The sequence below is a fragment of the Zootoca vivipara genome, chromosome 1 (assembly GCF_965207765.1).
Source record: "Zootoca vivipara chromosome 1, rZooViv2.hap1.1, whole genome shotgun sequence".
Classification (NCBI taxonomy): Eukaryota; Metazoa; Chordata; class Lepidosauria; order Squamata; family Lacertidae; genus Zootoca; species Zootoca vivipara.
Window position 1 is genome coordinate 54564005 of NC_142582.1, and position 19635 is coordinate 54583639.

Below are 19635 nucleotides of genomic sequence, written 5' to 3' on the forward strand. Positions count from 1 at the left end.
CCGGAAGTTTTGTTACGGAACGGGTAAGACCGCAACTCTTCGCAGCAAGGGCAATTGGCCAATTGCGGTCAAAGGGCTGTCTCCGCCCATGTTTCCCTCACGCGCCTGGGCGTAACAGGCCACTCGCGTTGCTCTACGCATATACTCGAGGACGAAACGTCATCCGAGGGGGACGTCCCTGTATCTCTCCCACGTGGAGGGAGGCAGAGCAGCAGTTTCCGGGGGAACCGGCGAGCGGGCTATGGCGGCGCTTGTTTCTGAAGCGGAGCCGCTGAGTGAGCAGCCCCCTTCAGACACTGACCGAAGTGAGCAGGTCCGGCAGCCCGGGAACGGCGAAGAAACGGCCGCCGCGGTAGAAGCTGGACCAGGGAAACCGCCAGCAGCTTCCCCGGGCACGAAGCGGAAGGAGGCGCCCGCCATCCCCAGAGGAAAGCCTAAATCGGGGCGGGTATGGAAAGACACCGGCAAGAAGCGGTGAGAGTTTGATCTTCGCCTTTAGGTGGCGGGACCTTGTTTTGCGGCGCTTACTGCGTTTGCGTATGGTGCAAAATGAAGGTTAACAAGCAAGTCGCGTGCAGTTAATTTTTGCTCTGATTTTGAAACCAATTAGACTCACAGGTGGTTTGCTATGCTTAAATAAGCCCTCTCCAATCGTTTCCACTTGTTCTCCAGTGTCTTTGCCAGTCTGTGGAGAGCATGGCCTGCGAAGTGTGCAGCCTGGTCTGATGAATACCCGTAGGAACTTAGAAACAAGCTTCACTTGTTATCGTCATTGATTTATTAAGCACCTTCTAAAAAACCATAGGACGCGGGTGGCGCTGTGGCCTAAACCACAGAGCCTAGGGCTTGCCGATCAGAAGGTCGGCAGTTCGAATCCCCGCAACGGGGTGAGCTCCCGTTGCTCGGTCCCAGCTCCTGCCAACCTAGCAGTTTGAAAGCACATCAAAGTGCAGGTAGATAAATAGGTACCGCTACAGCGTTTCTGTGTGCTGCTCTGGTTCGCCAGAAGCAGCTTAGTCATGCTGGCCACATGACCTGGAAGCTGTCTGCAGACAAACACTGGCTCCCTCGGCCTGTAAAGCGAGATGAGCGCCACAACCCCAGAGTCATCTGTGACTGGACTTAACAGTCAGGCGTCCCTTTACCTTTTACCTAAACAACCATATCAAGGTGATGTACATTAAAAATAACTAAAAAGAGTTAAGAGCAAAAAGTAGTATATATGTTTAAAGCAAAAGCCTATACACATTTAAAGCAAAAGTTTAAAGCTTTTGTATGGAATTACGCTCATGGCAGTGGTTGATAATGGCTCCGTTTTCTCCTTGCTAGGTTTTCTCACATGACTCTGGATAAGCCTTTGCGTACCTCCTGGGAACGCAAGATGAAGGAACGTCAGGAAAAGAAACTAGTCAAAGATTTTGCACGGCAGTTGGTGGAAGAAAAGCGAAAGGAGCGTGAGGTGAGAGAGAATTGTGATATAAAGTGGTCTGTTGAATAGTGGCTGCTAGGTCTGGAAGCAGGCAAGATGGCCTGTTCTGAATAGAGTTGGGTCCCCTTTGAAGGAACAGGTGTGTAATCCAAGGATGTGCCTAGATTCCTCTTTGTTGCTGGAGATCCATGCTTGTGTCTTAAGTAGCTAGGAGTGCCAGCTCTGACTAGATCGCCAGGTACTACCATTCCTGGACCTGGGATAGACTTTTCATGGTAATACATGTTCTGATAACCTCTCTTGGATTACTGCAGGGTGTTGCACGTGGTGCTGCCCTTGAAGACAACATGGAAGCTACAGTTAGCATACAATGCAACTCCCTGGTTATTAAGTGCAGTAGCTGGCTGAAGCCATACATGTACTGAAAGACTTGCACTGTCTTTCAAAATATTACTAATCTGAACTCAAAAGTTTTATTGATATCTTATAAAACCTGGGACCTAAATACTTTAAAGATCACCTCCACACCCCAGTATTGTCCTGGCGACAGGTTAAGATATTTGGATAAGCCCTTCATGTTCAAGGACTATCTGTTATGCAGTACTAAGTTAGAGGGTTTTCTTTGCTGTGACACATGTCCTCTCTTCTGGGCAGTGTTAGAAACTCAGATATATAAGCTGATTTCCAAATGCCACCTTAAACCTGGGTTACAGTCGCCACAACAGAATGTCTAGGCACCAATGAACTTTATTATTATTATTATTCATTTCTGTACTGCCTTTTATCTTAAAATAAACTGCTTTGGGATTTTCCCCCAACACATTAAAACATCAAATAAAAGAATCCAGAATAATATACTTAATATATATATAGCTGCCCCATAGCATAAGTACTCTAGGAAGCCAGTGTGCTGTAGTAATTCGAGGGATTAGACTAGGACCTGGGAGATCAGGATTCAAATTTCCACTGCTGTGGCTCTAAAATAATGTGTATAACAGGTTTTACTGTCTTCTCCCTTTAGGAGAAAAAACTACGAAGGGAAGAAAATTTAAGAAGAAGACTGGAGAATGAGCGGAAAGCAGAGGTTGTGCAAGTGGTGAGTCTCCCCTTTTAAGTCCTTAGTTTTCTCTTGAAGAAGAAACTTGCCTTCTGTGAGAAGAGAAGCACTGTTGCAATAACACAGATCATCTGTTCTCTCTGTGTTGTGCTTAGCTTGATAGAAATGACATGTTAGACCATGCTTCCTAGTTGCTAATTGAGGAGGAGTGTTTAGGGGAGGTGTGAGCCTGTTTTAATCTAACAAATATGCAAAGTTTATCCAAACCCTCACTTACCCTAGGTTGAGTTTAGCCTAACACTCGTTTTACGTATAAATCTGCTTAAACTAGGGCACCATTTTTGTTTCCCGTGAGAGTGAGCCAAGAGAGGTGTAGGCTAGAAATTGTTTTCAGTTATTAGTACAGAAGCTTCAAGCTTGTCTTTCTGGTGGTAGGATGGGTGATGGAGAGGCTGCTTATTTCACCTTACAATTACTATATGTCCACAACTTATTGAGCCAAGTGTGCTGGAAGCCAGTGGATGCTGTTGACACTGGCCCAGACCTTTCAGTTCCCACGGCACCAAGCCAATTATTACAGAAAACACCACCGCTTGAGCTGCTAATGTTTTGTGGGTTCCATTGAGTTATGGCAGCACAGCACTATCTTGCAGGATAGGAAGCAATGGCCTGGAGCAGGGGTGAGGCTGTGTGAAACAGTAACTGCCCTACAAGCTCTTTCAGACCAGCCCTTGCATGTAATTGTTTGATGGCAACATGCTGTCAAGCCATGAGTGTCTAGCCCTGAGAGTTTTCCAAGTCAAAAAATCATAGAACTGTAGAGTTGGAAGGGAGCATGAAGGATTTTTTTGCCCAATGTAGTCATGGAGATACGATGCTGTATAGCAAAATGGGTGAGACTCCAGCCAGACTAATACCATGTGAACGTAGCTGAAAATCTATAATCCTAGTTATCAATGCAAGAATGGGGTGGAGCCAAAATCTTGCAAGAATAGTGTCTAATCCAGGAGTAGCCAACGTGGTGCCCTCCAGATGACTACAGCTCCTATCCTTGGGGTGCTGAAAGGACTTTGTTTCAAGAATGGACCATCTCCACAGTTCTTATAATCTGTGGATTGCAAGACTGACATGGAAAGTTTCTGGGCTTGCAAGGCACTTCCATCATCTTTCAGATGCCCATCTGCATAGCTCTAGGTCTCAGGATTGCAAGGCCTTTTCTGGCTGTGTGGCTCAAACGTCATAATCTGTTTCCTTACCATGGAGCCTTTCATGCCTAGGCAAATGGGCACAGCTTTTCTGGACATGCAGTTTCATCTCTCGAGATGTCATTTTTCCTTGTTCTGATGCTTTGGTTAAAACAGAGTCCCGTTTACAGCTGTTGGCCCACTATATTTCGCTTTTCCTGGCTGGCACCATTGCAGAGCTGCTTTCCAAAGATTCACTTGTCATTGTCTCATGCATACCAGTTATAATTGATCTATATTAAAAATGGTAATGTTCCGTCAATGGTGTTCCATTGCGCCAGAAGTGGTTTAGTCATGCTGGCAACATGACCCGGAGAGCTGTCTGTGGACAAATGCTGGCTCCCTTGGCCTGAAAGCGAGATGAGCGCCGCAACCCATAGTCGCCTTTGACTGGACTTAACTGTCCAGGGGTCCTTTACCTACCTTTTATTAGTAAGAATAATGGTGTGTTCACAAAACCTTCAGTCTCATGTTGTAAAACAATATTGGACATAATATGGTGCGTGCCAAATTATAGATCAAGATGCTTTTGCAGATCTCTGGATAATTTGAAGAATGTCTCCAAAGATGCATGACTCCCAATTGTTTAGTCGTATCACACATAAATTAAAAAAAAACCCTCCATCCTTCCTAAATTATACTGATGAAATGAAGAGTGTGTATTGGAGGAGGGCAGGTGCATGGGAGAAGTGTGAATTCAGTTCTGGTACTCAAGATAAATCTCCTGCACTCGTAATCCTTTCATTCAAAGTTTACTATATCTTTTGCCCTTGATATTCTGGTTGGTGGATCTCTGGATCCAGTAAAAATCCAGTACCCCCAAGTCCAAATTCTTGTCTATCCCTGTTCTGAAGCCTCTGGTGAGGAGTAGGAGACTTGTTCTTCCTAAGAGTTCTTAAGTCTCATATGCAAAAGTGCTGGCAGCCCCATTGACATTTCTTTTCTGCTCCTTCCTTCAGATTCGGAATCCAGCAAAACTGAAGCGTGCAAAGAAGAAGCAATTGCGTCGCATTGAGAAGCGGGACACACTGGCATTGCTGCAGAAACGCCAAACGCAGCGCAAAGCAGCCAAGGAATGAGGCCGAGGCGGGTCTCCCTCCCCACTCTCTGTGCATTGAAAATGACTTCTTGAGATGCACTGGCCAGGTGCACTGCTGGTTTGCTCCCTGGCTTCTCTTGGCCCCGGAGATCAGATTCTTCCAGAGAAGGCTACATTGCATCCAGATGCCCCTTAGCTGAAGCCTCCCATTTGCTTTTCTGTGGAGATGGCAAAGCAAAATCCTCCAGAATGAAGTGCTGAGACATCTTTTTTGGGGCAAACTTCCAGACTGTAGGGTTATATATGAAAGATCATAAATAACCTGGTTGCTGTTGTAAAGGTATTCTTCTGGGTTAGGGATGGAATGGGACATTTGACTGGTTCTGCATTTATTAAAATCATTGCTTTCTGGATTTATGCACCTGTGTGATATTTTAGCTTTGTGGTGTCAGGCGACTGCTAATGTCTGGGGCTTGACTGTCAAGGTTAGTGATGAAAGTCTCCTCTCTGTATTGGGGGGGGGGCTTGTCTTCCATGAAAGCCCTCAGGCTTCAGCATTTTTTATTAATGGCACAAGTCACCCTAAAAACACGCTTTGTTTTTATTTTATTACATTGCTATCTTAAACTTTCCTTGAAGGAGATCAAGACAGCTTACATGGAACTTTTCTCCTTACAACAAAGCATTTCATTGGGCAGAATGGCTGAAAGATGGCCCATTGTCACCAAATGAGTTTCATGACTACCAGTAAATGGGTTTCAGCAGAGCAAAGGGTAACCTCAGTCTCCTGGTCTTGTCTAGCCATTGCACCACACTGGCTCAAATCCAGAAACTTTTTCTGTAAGCTTCTGAAGTAGGCAGTGGTCCTTTTGTTGGTGGGGGGTGGGGTGGGTTCTGATTAGCTGGGAACATTTTTAAGCTTTGGCATATTTTTGGCATACATTCAACCAGGCTAAGACTCCAATCTAGCAAATCTCCATATGAGCACAGAAAGGGTTGTGAACAAGAGCTGTTGTACAAGCCTCCGGTTTCAGAAAGAGCTTGTTGTATGATTCTGCTGTTTTCAAAAAATAAGGGAGGGGAGTGGTTCAGTTTTTGTACATTGTATAACATGATCCTGATCTTTCCTGATGAAAAACTAAGCTGCATTCACCTGTCAATGATTATCCCATACTTGGCTGCCCAACATGAAAGGTTGCAAATTAGTTGCAGAGAGCAAAGTCTCATATTTTTTTTTACTGATCTGAGGCTTTGAATATTGACATGAGTTAGGTCTCATGGAGAATTCGTGTGGAGCAGGGCGGAAATGGGCAGCCCCCTCCACTACTGAAAATATTGGGTTCTGAGGGACAAACAGCAGAGGTTCCACAATGCGCAATTTCCCCTACCTCCTGAAGGGACCTTTTTGCAACAGACCCAGAGTTGTCCAAAGCAGCAGCTCCTGAGCAGAAACTAGAGCAAAAACCATTTACAGCCCTTTGTAGGGGAAAACAACTTTATCTTCATCAAGTGTGAAATATCACAACAGAAGCACAGCTAAACGTAGCATGGAGTGCTCTTGTTTGAAGGCTCCAGCCAGCCATGCCCCTTCCCAAGATTCTTCATTCCCTCCCCCCTCCCTGGTTTTCATTTTTTGGAGGGGGGTGTTCCTTCCCCCCATAGATAACCGCCCCCCCCCCAAATGTAACTTCTGTGAACCTTGGGATTCTCTTTGTTTCCCAGAAGCCTTACAAAGCCCTCTGCTGAGAATAATAGTAATAAAAAATATGTCACTTTTCTCACAGAGTGACGTCTCAAAGCAACTTACATTATTAAGAGCATCTGATAAAATATAAAAACACAGCTATACAAATAAAAATGAGGATGTACAGAGCCCATCCCCACTCAAAAAGGCCACAGTGTCGCACTTCAAACTAAGGTCCAAAAACCCAGGAAAAGAGAAAAGTCTTTGTCTGATGCCTTAAAACAGTTGAAGACAGTATCAAACATCCCTCCTTGAGTTTGCTACTGGAGGGAATGATTTCCTCATCCAATACATCTTACAGTTTGCTAGAATATTATTTCTATTCAGAATGAACTATCTTACCAAAGAACAATATTGGAGAGGGGCAGAGTTAATGTTACATGTGAGCTATATATTTCTTATCCAGCAAGGTAAGTTTTCTAAATCAGAGTGAATAATGTCAATCACATACCACCTCTCTATTGGTGCTAGCTGTATTTTATTTATTTAAATCAATTTCTGTGCTGTCTCCCTGAGCTAGCTGACCTTTCAAGGCAGCTTATAGAATGGGGGTTAAATACTTTTAAAATGCCATCTTGCTAACTGATAAATATGACAAAGCGAAGCCACCCATTTAAAAAGCACCGGCAGTTCACACTTTATTCCAAGCACAGAATCATTCCTCACACTGGGATATACAGGGTGAGTCTTTTAAAAGAGGCCCAGTGGAACATGTGTACTCTGTATCCAAGGGGCCTCTTTTAAAGGACTCACCCTGTACATTTGTTTGGAGTTCTCTCAAAGGCCAGGGGAGGGACTGAAACAACCAGATGAGATGCTGAATCAGTGCAGAGTAGGAAGGAACCTCCAGGGTCATCTAGTCCAACCCCCTGCCATGCAGGAATGTGAGCTAATGCATACCATGCCAGAAACAGCAAGCTGGAAAACTAAAGGAAATAACTTTACACATTTTTGAGTCAAAGGCCATCGAAGCTGGAACAGTGGGGGAGGGCGGCTCATCTGGCGGTGAGGAGGGGCAGCTACCTCCCCACCCACTCCCAATACGCCCTGAATCCTCTCCTTGAGCAACACCAGCGCGGGTGTGGGATGATGTTTCACTTCTTCTCGCACCGACTTGCCTCGCCTTATCTAACCTCCCTTTGCTCCAGAGGCAGCCGCGCCAAGTCACGTGACGCGGGCGCAACTCCCCGCTTGGCGCCCGTCCACGGAATCGTGCCCTGCCCGGGGAGGCGCTACCCTGGCGAGGATCCGACAAGGTCCTGTACTGGGCACCTGCGGAGCACCGAGAGAGAGAGAGAGAGGAGCTGGCGGCTGCAACCCCTCCGGGTCCTGAGCCATTCAAGTCGCGGTGAGTGCAGAACCCATCGTCGCCCGGGCGCGTGGGGAAAGGCGCGTAGGATTTGTGGACGCCTGGAGGGAAAGGAAGATCTGCTCGCCGCGCTCCTTTGGCTGGCGGGCGGAGTGGGAAGCGGCGACCTTCCAGCCCCAGCCAGCACGGCCATAGCGGTAGCGGGAAGCGAAGGCCAAGTGCAGCTTCGATTGCAAGCGCGGGCAGGCGGGCTTCTTCTAGCGCGCAAGTGAGCAAACCGTTTAGTGCATGGAGGAGTTTCACCTCCAAGGAGGAAAAGGACTTGGTTAAAAGCTTGTGTCGGCTGAGTTTTACTCAAAGTAAATGCACTGAAATTAATCAAGCTAACTTAGCCATGTCAATTAAATTCAATGGGCCTGCTCTGTGTAAAACAGCTTTCCAAACTTTTCATGTTGGTGACACCCTTTTTAGACATGCATCATTTTGCAGCACGGTAATTCAGTTCAACTAGCAATCAAGTGGGCTTCCTGCACCCTTTACCAGCCCCAGGAGGAGTGTGGGGAGCGTTTTAAAGGACACACCCACACACTGTAGCTGACAAAGCACTCATGTGTTGCAACACACAGTTTGGAAAGCTCTGGTGTAAAACTTGGTCGACTACCAACCTTGAACTAGGACAGAGTGGAGTTTTAATTTTCTCCGCTCAGCCATAAAGCTCACTGAATGATCTTCAGCCAGTTGCTACTGCTCATACCAATCTACTTCACTAAGTTCATCAGAGGATAAAAGTGTTTGTGTAAAAGAGGAAAGGAGAAAGCTTCAATCAGAGGTTAAGGGCAAGAATTGCTCTTGGGGAAGTAGGGAAGCTGAGCACCTCCTTCATTCATTCTTACAGTTCCCTAACTTATTGGAAATGTCACTTATTCAGTTTCCTCAGGTTGCTGCCATGGCCTGCCTCACTGTCACCCCGAAAAGCTCACTAGCCGACTCACCGGTGTGGATTCGCGCCTCTGGCCTGGACCCTTCCCAGCTGGTAACACTGCATGCATTGCTCACAGATGACATGGGAGAGAAGTTTCAATCCAGAGCCTACTTCCGAGCAAATCTGTCTGGGGAGGTGGACGTGAAGCAGGCGGCTGCTCTAGGCGGGGACTATGTAGGCGTTTGGCCCATGGGCCTCTTCTCCTCCCTGAAGGCAGATAAAAAGTTCCGCAGGCTGATGAAACGCAACGTGACAGGCAGCCCTTTCCTCGTCCAGGTCAACCTCTTTGCCTCTGTGGTATTAATTCCTTCGCCCAATGAGGTACCACTGGCCACTTGCACTGTGGAGAGATGGTACGCGGCCCATGGAGTGGAACGTGTCCAGGTAAAAGAAGGCAAAGTTCGGGGCTCCCTTTTCTTGCCACCAGGTAAGAAAACTGATTTGTGCTTTCTCTCCCCTCCCGGGTGATTAACTACAACGAGGAATGGCCTAGTGCAGGGGCAGCCCACCCCTCTTTTGCAACTTGTGGTAAAACGGGAATGGGCTACCCTTGCTGCTGCATCCCACCCTACTTCCGCTGTCGTCAGAACATCCCCACCGCCGCCTGCCAAACCCAGCGAGCGCCGGCACGTTCCTCAAGGCATTGCCCCTCGTCTTTCCTGCCTCCGGGGCAGAGAAGATGAACGGCAACACCACATGCCATAACGCCTCCCTCTCACTAGCAACAGGGGGGGGGCATTCCACCAGCAGTGGGGCAGGCAGGGTGAGGCAGATGCTTCACACCACCCCATCAGTGGGCCTGCTCTGGCCTAGTGGGCTCAGTAGATGGTCTGCAAGCACTTAATGCATAGATGAACCTATGAGGCCTGGGGCTTCATCAGTACCTGGATGAGAGAGTCAATATACAGTGGTGCCTCTACTTACGAATAACTCTACTTACAAATGTTTCTACTTACGAATGGAGCTCCGTCCGCCATCTTGGATGTGGTTTAGATAGGATTTTTTCTACTTACGAATTTTTAGATAGGGTTGCTTCGACTTACAATTTTTTCCGACTTACAAATGTGTGTTCGCAACGCATTAAATTCGTAAGTAGAGGTACCACTGTAATACATTCTGGGTTATAAGAATAAAGAGAAGTGCCCCCTGTCCTGTACGTCTGTATGCAACTTTCCCATTTGTTTCTGAACCTTCCCTACAATCGTGCAGTCCTTCTCTTCCCTCATTGTGGGACACACATTGCTCACATGCCCAGGTTGCTTTTATTGCCCTCTCCAAGGTCACCCCCTTCCTCCTCCCCACCCTGCATGGTCTCAGAGACCTCCAAAGACAGGGCGGGAGGGAGGTTCTTATTCCAGACAATTACAAGTACCTTCGCTCATAGTTGCTCTCCCTTTCTTGGACTCTCTGCAGGGCCTGGGCCATTTCCGGGGGTGATTGACCTATTTGGTGGGTCTGGAGGTCTCATTGAGTTTCGAGCCATCCTGCTGGCCAATAAAGGCTTTGCTGTTCTAGCTCTGGCTTTCTTTGGATATGATGACCTCCCACAGAGCCTGGAAGAAGTGGACCTGGAATATTTTGAGGAAGCATCCATACTACTCTTAAAACATCCCAAGGTATGTCTGAGAGGGTATATTTTCTTCTATCTCATTCCAAGGGCACTCTGTAGTGGGGCAATAGAGATTAAAATAGATCAGGAGTGAGGAACATTTTTGGCCTGGCAGGCCAACTTTGACAGGCGAGCCACCTCTCAATCATCTGACATGATAACGATCTTAAATGATTTGTGGGTGTGTGGTCCCACCCAAATGTCAAAACTGACCCACGAGGGTGCAGGAGAAGCCTGGGTCCCCACAAGGAATGCGCTGCCGAAATGGCACCAAACAGGATTCTGGAGTATATAGTGACATGCACTTGATCAGACAAAGCTAGTCTAACACAGGCATCGCTAGGTAGTCCCCAGGTTTTGTACAGTACAGTAGGATCTCCCAAGCATCATTTTGTCTTTGTATGGAATTGATCCAGCTGAAAACGGACACGCCCAAGACATCACACACACACACACACACACACACACATTTTGTGGGAGCAGAAGCTGACTTTATATGGCAGAGGTGGCACACCTGTGGTCCAGACTCGGTCTCCCATCAGCCCCAGCCAGCACAGCCAATGATCAGGTAGGACGTGAGCTGGAGCTCAGGTTAGATTGAAGGGGTAATTCATCTCTAATTCCCCAGCCCTGCTGAAGAGGAAGCAATACATACAAGGGGAAGGAGCTACAGAGAGGAAGCTGTTCATTAGCCTGGCAGGAGATCCCTGCTGAGCAGGACTCAGTTGTGTATAAACCATTTAGAAAGAGCTTGCCTGTAAGGAAGGGCACCACTAGATAATATGCCACTAGCGGTGTGCTGGAGTTGGCTGAAAGAGTGGATGCTATTAAAAAATACCGAATTCTTGGAATTGGAGGGAAGGGACAAAATTTACGGTTGGCATGGATATCTATTTTACGGAAAAATGCAAATGCATAAAGGATTCACGAATCATCTAGTGAGAAAGGCCTTATTTGAGGTATGGGAGAGAACGAAAGAGAGAATTATAGAAAGAACTCCATGGTGGACTTCCCCAATAGAGGCAACCTCGACATTAAAAAAATAACACGAAAACTATCTGGCCAATTTACAGAGATTTGGTAAAAGGAACGAATGGAAACATTAAAAGAATATGAAGAACTTAAAATAATGGGAATAAACTGGCTAGAATATTTTAAAACTTAAAGCTACATACGAGAAAGATATAAAGACCAGGGGGTTTGGGAATAAAATATCAAAACTAGAAAAAGAAGTTCTTCAGAATAATCAAAAAACACTCTCCAAAATGTATAGATTATTAGATAATGTTGATTCAGAACAAGAAGTTAAAGGAAAGAATATACAAAAGTGGGAACGAGATTTAGGTTACACAATTGAATATAAAGACTGGAAAAAATTATGGACAAAAAATATAAATTTCACGGCCTGTTACCTATTAAGAGAGAATTATATGAAGATGCATCACAGGTGGTATTTAGCACCAGATAGACTGGCAAAAATAAATAAATCAATTAGTAACAAATGCTGGAGATGCAATAGAGCAGGGGTCAGCAACCTTTTTCAGCCTGGCAGGCCCCACAAATAACCCAGAGATGCATTTTAAATAAAAGGACACATTCTACTCATATAAAAACACGCTGATTCCCGGGCCATCTGTGGGCCGGATTGAGACGGTGATTGGGCCACATCCGGCCCACGGGCCTGAGGCTGCCTACCCCTGCAATAGAACGACTGGTACACTATATCATATGTGGTGGACCTGTCCAGAAATCAAGAAATTTTGAGCATATGATCCATGAAGAGATTAAAAAAATTGATAAAAACATCATATACCAAAAGGGCAGAAGCATATTTATTAGGAATTTTGAATAATGATATCCCCAGAGATAAAATTAATATCTTTATGTATGCAACAACGGCAGCAAAAATGTTAGTAGCAAGCCATTGGAAAGGAAATTATATTCCAACAAAGGGGGAATGGTTAAGTAAATTATGCAAGTACCTGGAGTTAGCGAAACTGACGGACTTAATAAGGCATAAACCAAAGACTATAATTCAGAAACAATGGGAGTGCTTGAATGAATATTTGTGCAAACAGGGCTCAAGTACAAAAATTTGGTTGTGTCTAGATTAACCTTGTGAAGAATATAAAAAGGTAAAGGTAAAGGGACCCCTGACCATTAGGTCCAGTCGTGACCGACTCTGGGATTGCGCACTCATCTCGCATTATTGGCCGAGGGAGCCGGCGTATAGCTTCCAGGTCATGTGGCCAGCATGACTAAGCCGCTTCTGGCAAACCAGAGCAGCGCACGGAAACGCCGTTTACCTTCCCGCTGTAGTGGTTCCTATTTATCTACTTGCATTTTGACGTGCTTTCGAACTGCTAGGTTGGCAGGAGTGAAGAATATAGAGAACCCCAAAAATTGACAGATCAGGAAAGAGTTTAAGGAAAAGAAATTAATGAATGACAGAGGCTTTTATGAATAAGATAGCTAAGAACTATCGGCATGTCCAGGAGGGTGCCTACTCGTGAGTAAGGCCATGGCATAGACACATACCCGACTGGCATGTTCCCTCCCTCCTGGGAGATCGTTCAGGAGCGTCTGGAGCGTTCTTCAGCCCAAACATCACAGTGACTGGTGTGATGAAGCACCAGCACACCTTCCACATCTGCAGAGGCTTGCGCAGTTGTGTAACAGACTCAGCAGCACAGCATTCTGGCTAAGCTAATTTATTTACATATAAACCCGTTTGTAGCCTTCCTTCTTACAAAACTGTACTTGCACCTGCCTCTCATGCTGTTGATTAAATAGCTATGTGTATGTGTGGTTCCCTCCCTTCTTCCCCCGCCAGGTCAGAGGCCCGGGACTTGGAGTCGTTGGGCTGTCCAAAGGATCGGAAATCGCACTGGCCATGATCACCTTCTTAGACCAGATCGTGGCTGCTGTGTGCATCAACGGTGCCACGGGTATGAGAGGCGCATCACTTCGCTTTCGTGACATCTATATCCCTGCCATCCCTTATGCTGTTGAGAAGGTTCTCGTCACTGAAATAGGGACAATGTCCTCTTACCATGTCATGGAAGGTCCTTTGGATGAAAGACATCACACCTCGGCCATCCCTCTGGAGAAGGCCCAAGGGCCTGTGCTCTTTGTGGTGTCAGAAAGCGACCAAAGCCTAAACAGCAAGTTATTTGCTGAGGCGGCCATAGCCAGAGCAAAGCAGCATGGGAAAAGGAACTGTGCTTTGCTATCGTATCCGGGGGCTGGGCACCTCCTAGAGCCCCCCGGATCCCCGCTTTGCTACTGCTCTGCTTTCCGGAGTACTCTCTTGCCTAACCAATGGGGAGGTGAAGTGGAACTGCACGCCAAAGCCCAGGAGCACTCCTGGAAGGAGATCCAGAAATTCCTTGAGCTTCATCTTGGCCCAGTTGGAAAGAGCAATTACTAATAGCGGAAGGAAGGAAAGCCAGCTCAGGCAACGTATTCTAGTTCCAGACTTGATCCAGTGAATCAGCCCACACACGGAAGACCATCGGAGTGAGAATATCCCTGTGACATGGTATTTCAAGAGCACTCGTCAGAATGACAAATGCGTGGTCAGAAGCCTGTGACAGTGTTAGGCCTCTGCGAACTGCCTTCCGTCCTTCTGCCTGTCTCATGCTTCTTTGGGGGGTGATTGGGGCCACTTTGCTACACTTGCTCATCTGTCAAATGGGGACCATAATCCCCCTCCCCCTGTTCTGTGTGATCTTCAGCACTTGGGTGAAAGGGACATTTCAAGCTCTGCCAAGCTACCACATTAGAAATAAAATAAACCACAACTACAAATCACAAAAGGTGATTGACAAGATCAAGGTGACAGGAAAAGGCACCGGATTCAAAAAAGCACTCACTTTTGACTACAAAGGAACAATGGGCACAGCACTTAACAGTGTGCTCCCAAAGCTTCCTTCGAGTCCCTGTCTTGAATTCAAAGGGTGGGGGGGAATCATTTTTCTTTTGCAAACGTATTTTCAAATTAAGCTACCTCTGCAAAGAAAGGAAGGAAGGAAGAACTGGAAGCGCACTCCCGACTATTTCGTTTGAAGTTCTTTCAGGTGATTGGCAGGTGGGCAATCTGTCCCAAACTTCTCCAAACCCACTCCCCAAACTTCTGAGGGCAGTGAAACTAGCAAAAGGGCCTCTTCTGGGCTCGTAACACCCAAGATCGTCCATGGGGAATATATGGAGCCATGCAAAGCAATCCTAACTATAAGAAGCTGGCTGAATTGGACAGCTAAGTAGATCATGGGTTTGGATTGGTCCCTAGGCCTGTATGTGGGCACACTAGCATAACTGACAGGTTCCTTTAGCTACAACTAACGTGTCAGTGACAGAAAAACCATATGTCATGCTTCGCATTGTGGCAGCCTCCTCAAAATTGTGCTGTATACAAAGAAACCAGCAAAGCTGAGGTTTCTCTTTCTGTCTGAAGTGTGTCTCTACATTTGCATACATACTTCTATTTCTGTAGAATGTGAACATCTGGATTTGGATCACAGATCATGCACTGAGTTATATGACAGCACCTGATGACACATCTTAAAATTAAAAGAATTACAGTATTTTTCTTAAACCGCTGAAATTATGTATATAATAATTTCTGTACAGGTATTGGGAAATCATTTAGAATGAATTAAAAAAATGTTTAAAATTGCTTTCCCCCCAAAACCAGAGTCCTTTCTGTTGGGGATAATTCAGACTTAAATTCCCAGGTGTCAGAAAAGGTTGTTTATGTGTGCAACAACTGTGGCCTGTGTTTTGCTAGCCCCCAAATGGAAAACAAGCGAGGTCCCAACCAAAGAATGGCAACTGAAGTTGACAGAATATGCACAACTTGCAGACTTAACATATAGAATAAGAGAACAAGAAGAACATATGTTTAAAGGAGATTGGAAAACATTTATTGAATATGTGGGAAATAATTGTGTACAGCTGAAAATGCTGGCAGCATTAAGGTAAAATCAACAGTGTAAATAAATTTTGATGGATGTAATAATGGAAAACTGATTGGTATAGTTTTTGTAAAATATGCAGGGATATAAGATGTGTAAAATGAACTATGTGAAGAGAAGAAGGGAAGTCATTGATATCTTAAGTACTGTATGTACACCCTTCTACCATGTGAGGTGGCCCCATGGAAAAGCATCTCCCACTTGACTGTGTCCGAAGAGGGTATAAGGTTGCCACACGGGCTCCTGTAGGTACCAGCCTTTCCACTAGTGCCCACCAGTTGCAATTAAATAATGCCTCAGTAAATATCCCCTCAAAAATCAACAGGGCACAAGAGATTGTTTGTACTGACTCATCTTCCCCTACCTTAAACACGCTCCCTTAAACATGTGCACATTTCATTGGATGCCGGGATGTTCAGAACAGAGGTCAGGTTCAAAGAGGTACCTTTCCACCCTCCTCGCCATTGATGGGAAGTGGAGGTTTGCTTGCATTTTTGTAACTGGTGCCCATAGCACTTTCTCTAAATTCCAAATGTGCCCACTGGTTCAGAAAGGTGGGTCACCTCTGCTGAATAATAATGGAAAAAAAAGTACAGTATCTACCAAGGCTCTGGCAAATTCTCTTCCCAATTAAGCACTACTTGTTTCAGTCAACCCACCCAAAAGCAATTTCCAGCTCAGCCTTGCTCAGTAGAACCATTTCTAACCATTTTTAGGAGCTTAACAATACCAGAAAAGCCTGATAATTGTCAGAAGCCAGAACAAATCTGTGGCTACCTGTTGCATGCAAGGAGGAGGGACCAACCGCCAAGGCAGTAGCGAAAAAGACTTGCAAAGAGTAACTACTTTCCGCATGTGCTGGCATTGTACAATGAACTGCTGCCATCTATGTGCAAATATCTGCTGCAGGCTACTAAGAATAGACTAACTAAGGCGTGATGTAATTATCGAGCCTTAAAGTGAACTATAGTAGATAAAGGAAGAACAAGGATAAACAAACCCCATGAAACCATCCTCCTCTAGTGGGTGGCAAAGAGCAACATCCCATTTTTTAACATTCCACCTTTGGTGACCCTATTCATAACAACATGCAGCCTCTCTAAGTCCAAAGTTGGAAGCATATACATTTTGTGTGCACTGTCAATTGCGTTGACTGTACATGTGCCAATTTGCCATGTGCATCTACAAAATATTCCCAATGAGGGTGATTAGCATGCCAGTGATGAACAAGCTTGCAAGGGAATTTGGTTCTGATGGAACAGTGATGAATTATGCTTGAGTCTTTATAAGATGCAGGGTTCTTTCTCCGAAGGCATACCATTTTCAGATTTAATTCAGTTTGCAGAGATTGCACAGTTTTTTCAAAGACGTACAAACAAATGGCTTCCCCCAGGGATAACTAGAATATTAGGCAAGCATTAGCAATGGGAAAAAGCAAAGATGGAATGCAGAGCAGTGCTGCTGAAGTGTCAGTGAATTATGGGATATAGGAAAGATGATACTGTATGGTGGATAAAGAGAACAAATCAAAGAGTGAGAATATGCAAGATTAAGCCCCACACTAAAAGCACCCATAATGATTACGTCTTCTGTTTAAAATGCAAGCAAGTCATTGGCAATAGGTTTTCTCCCCAGCCCCCAACTTAGATTTTCTGCAGATTAAATGGGGCAGCAGGGCTGTCATTTTGGTACCATTATATGGATGCTGTTTTGCATTTATACAGTTTTCATTTATTGTTTCAAAGAAAGCTACTAAGAGCTGTGATTCCTGCATTGCAGGGGGTTGGACTAAATGACCCTCAGGGTCCCTTCCAAATCTTCAGTTTTTTTATTCTATGATGCCCAGGTTGCAGTCCTAATCCTGTTTACCATAGCCTCAGTCCCATTGAATTTAGTGGGACTTGCATGCTAAGTAAACATGCATAGGATTGTACTATTAATAGTTGTTGCCTAGCAACTACTGCTTTACAGTAATTTGTACTTTAAAGAATTTTCATCCCCAGTCATATCAGAAATATTGGGCATTTAAGTGAATGTTAGCATTTCCCTTTTTTGTCCACTAGATGCCCCCAGGGAGCTGATTTTTGCAGCAGCAATGCTGTTTGCTAGCTTTTCTTATGATCAAAAGGACAACATGTCTTGGTGCTGATGGATTTGAAACATTCAAATAAAAGGTAAAAAAAGGGTAAAGGACCCCTGGACGGTTAAGTCCAGTCAAAGGCGACCATGGGATGCAACACTCATCTCACTTTCAGGCCGAGGGAGCCGGCGTTTGTCTACAGACAGCTGCTTGGGTCATGTGGCCAGATGATTAAACTGCTTCTGGTGCAACAGAGCGCACGAAAACACAGTTTACCTTCCTGCCACAGCAGTATCTATTTATCTGCTTGCACTGGTATGCTTTCGAATTGCTAGGTTGGGAGGAGCTGGGACAGAGCAACGGGAGCTCACCCTGTTGTGGGAATTCGAACCACCAACCTTCCGATTCACAAGCCCAAGAGGCTCGGTGGTTTAGACCACAGTGCCACCTGCTTCCTTCCAAATTTGTTTTTCAAATAAAAGACAATCTTTATGACAGTTTTGTTTTGTGAAACTGTGGTCTTTATCCTAAGAAATAATCACTAAAATAATGATTGCATCCAGTGCTATTTTTCTAGATAAAGAGGTGCTGGAACTCACCATGAACACCTCCCTTGTTCTCTTAGAATGGCAATGGGGCATGTCTGAGAGGTGCTGGAACTGAGTTCTGGTGAGTTCCAGCTGGAAAAGAAAAGGCCCTGATTGCATTCTATATCACAGCTAGAGCGCAGCCTGATGTACATGCACACAGAAAGCACTATAATCTCCCCCACAAAGTGTCAATTGTAGATTCTCATGTAGCTTACAGAGGAAGAGTAATAATGGGTGAGGGAGCCCTAAAAGCTGCAGTTGGGAAGTACCCCTTGACTCTGGACAATGCGAGCTTCCATAAATGTTCCACCAAACTGCCCTGAATTCCCTGTGAATGGGGTTAAGCACACACTTTCATGCGCTGACCCTTTAATTGACTTTGGGAAGTGTCTTTGTGCAAAACTAGCATAACCCTAGAGGACCAGAACAGTATATTTCCCACCCAGATCCTTTGATAGCTTTGTAGAAATATGGAGTGGTTGCTCTTTTTAATGTGAAATTGTGTGACGAGCGATTGCAGATCATCGCAGAATGTCCGCTGCTACTCATGTTACTGAAATGAAAAGGGAGCCATAGGGAGAAAGAAGATGAACTGAAAATGTGCCTCCTAATAAGATGATACATATCAGAAAGGATTTTTATTTCTGCAGCACCTTCTTCCAAGAGAATTTCTAACTGTTACTACTCACCTCAAAGTCTCACAGCCTGACCCCAGTATGTTTTATCTTGGGGTTGTTAGTCGATATGCAACCTTTTCCCAAGCACAGTGATCAACACAAACACATTTTAATGGTGATCAGTATTCTGCCCAAGTATGCACTGGCATCGCCTTTAAAGGCCAAGATGGGTAGAGAGGTTTTTAAGCAGAGGTTGGATGTCCATCTGTCATGGATGCTTTAGCCGAGATTCCTGCATTGCAGGGGGTTGAACTAGATGACTCTCAGGGTCCCTTCCAACTCTACAATTCTATGAAAATGTGAATAATTAAAAGAGTTTGCAAACGAAGTGGCAAAGTTCTTCAAAATGTCTCCTAGCATCACCTAATAGCAGGGTATTGTTAGGGAGCAGTTCAGGGTGCTTCACATTTCATGCCCACACACCTGCTTCCCCATTCCCATATCCTTTAAAGACACAAGAGTCCTGCCAGGAAGGGCAAGGATGAAATCTCAACGAGAAGAGTTGAAGCATAAGGAAAGAGGTGAAGGAAGAACAAGGGGGGAGAGATAAAAACAGAAGGGCAATCAGGTGGGTGGAAAATTAGGAGAGAAAGGGCAGCTAATGACCTGGGAACCCTTGATATAGGACCCATTAAATTCAGTGAGATCGATTGAGTCCCAAGTACATAAGTGTTCATAGGGCTTGGACCCTCCTTGTCTCCTTTTCTTTGCATGTCGTGTTTTGTTTTGTTTTTGGGTGTTGTTGTTTTTTTTGGAGGGGGTGGGGCTTGGAAGCCGGCGTATAGGGACTGTCTTGTTTTGATTGTATGAAGGCTGGTCTGGGAGCTTTTTTGGATGAAGAGTGGTGTACAAATATGACCCCCCCCCCCAAAAAAAAAGTGGAAGAACAAGGTCTTCCT

General features: G+C 45.3%; 2 protein-coding genes across 3 annotated transcripts; both read left to right on the plus strand.

The window, feature by feature from the left end:
- The first annotated feature begins 167 nt into the window (after positions 1 to 167).
- On the plus strand, positions 168 to 5182 carry CCDC86 (coiled-coil domain containing 86). Its single transcript, XM_035124097.3, has 4 exons — positions 168 to 474; positions 1330 to 1459; positions 2451 to 2525; positions 4690 to 5182. Exons 1-4 carry the CDS (start codon positions 242 to 244, stop codon positions 4807 to 4809), a joined length of 558 nt encoding a protein of 185 aa, XP_034979988.1. The 5' UTR covers positions 168 to 241; the 3' UTR covers positions 4810 to 5182.
- Positions 5183 to 7567: 2385 nt separating this feature from the next.
- On the plus strand, positions 7568 to 15440 carry LOC118089420 (acyl-coenzyme A amino acid N-acyltransferase 1). Of its 2 annotated transcripts, none has more exons than XM_035124068.3 (4): positions 7568 to 7861; positions 8751 to 9231; positions 10218 to 10420; positions 13247 to 15440. In XM_035124068.3, exons 2-4 carry the CDS (start codon positions 8769 to 8771, stop codon positions 13841 to 13843), a joined length of 1263 nt encoding a protein of 420 aa, XP_034979959.1. In that variant the 5' UTR covers positions 7568 to 7861; positions 8751 to 8768; the 3' UTR covers positions 13844 to 15440. The 2 variants fall into 2 exon arrangements, with proteins under 2 accessions (XP_034979959.1, XP_060133134.1); XM_060277151.2 differs by having other exon boundaries at positions 7726 to 7861; positions 8760 to 9231.
- Positions 15441 to 19635: the final 4195 nt, after the last annotated feature.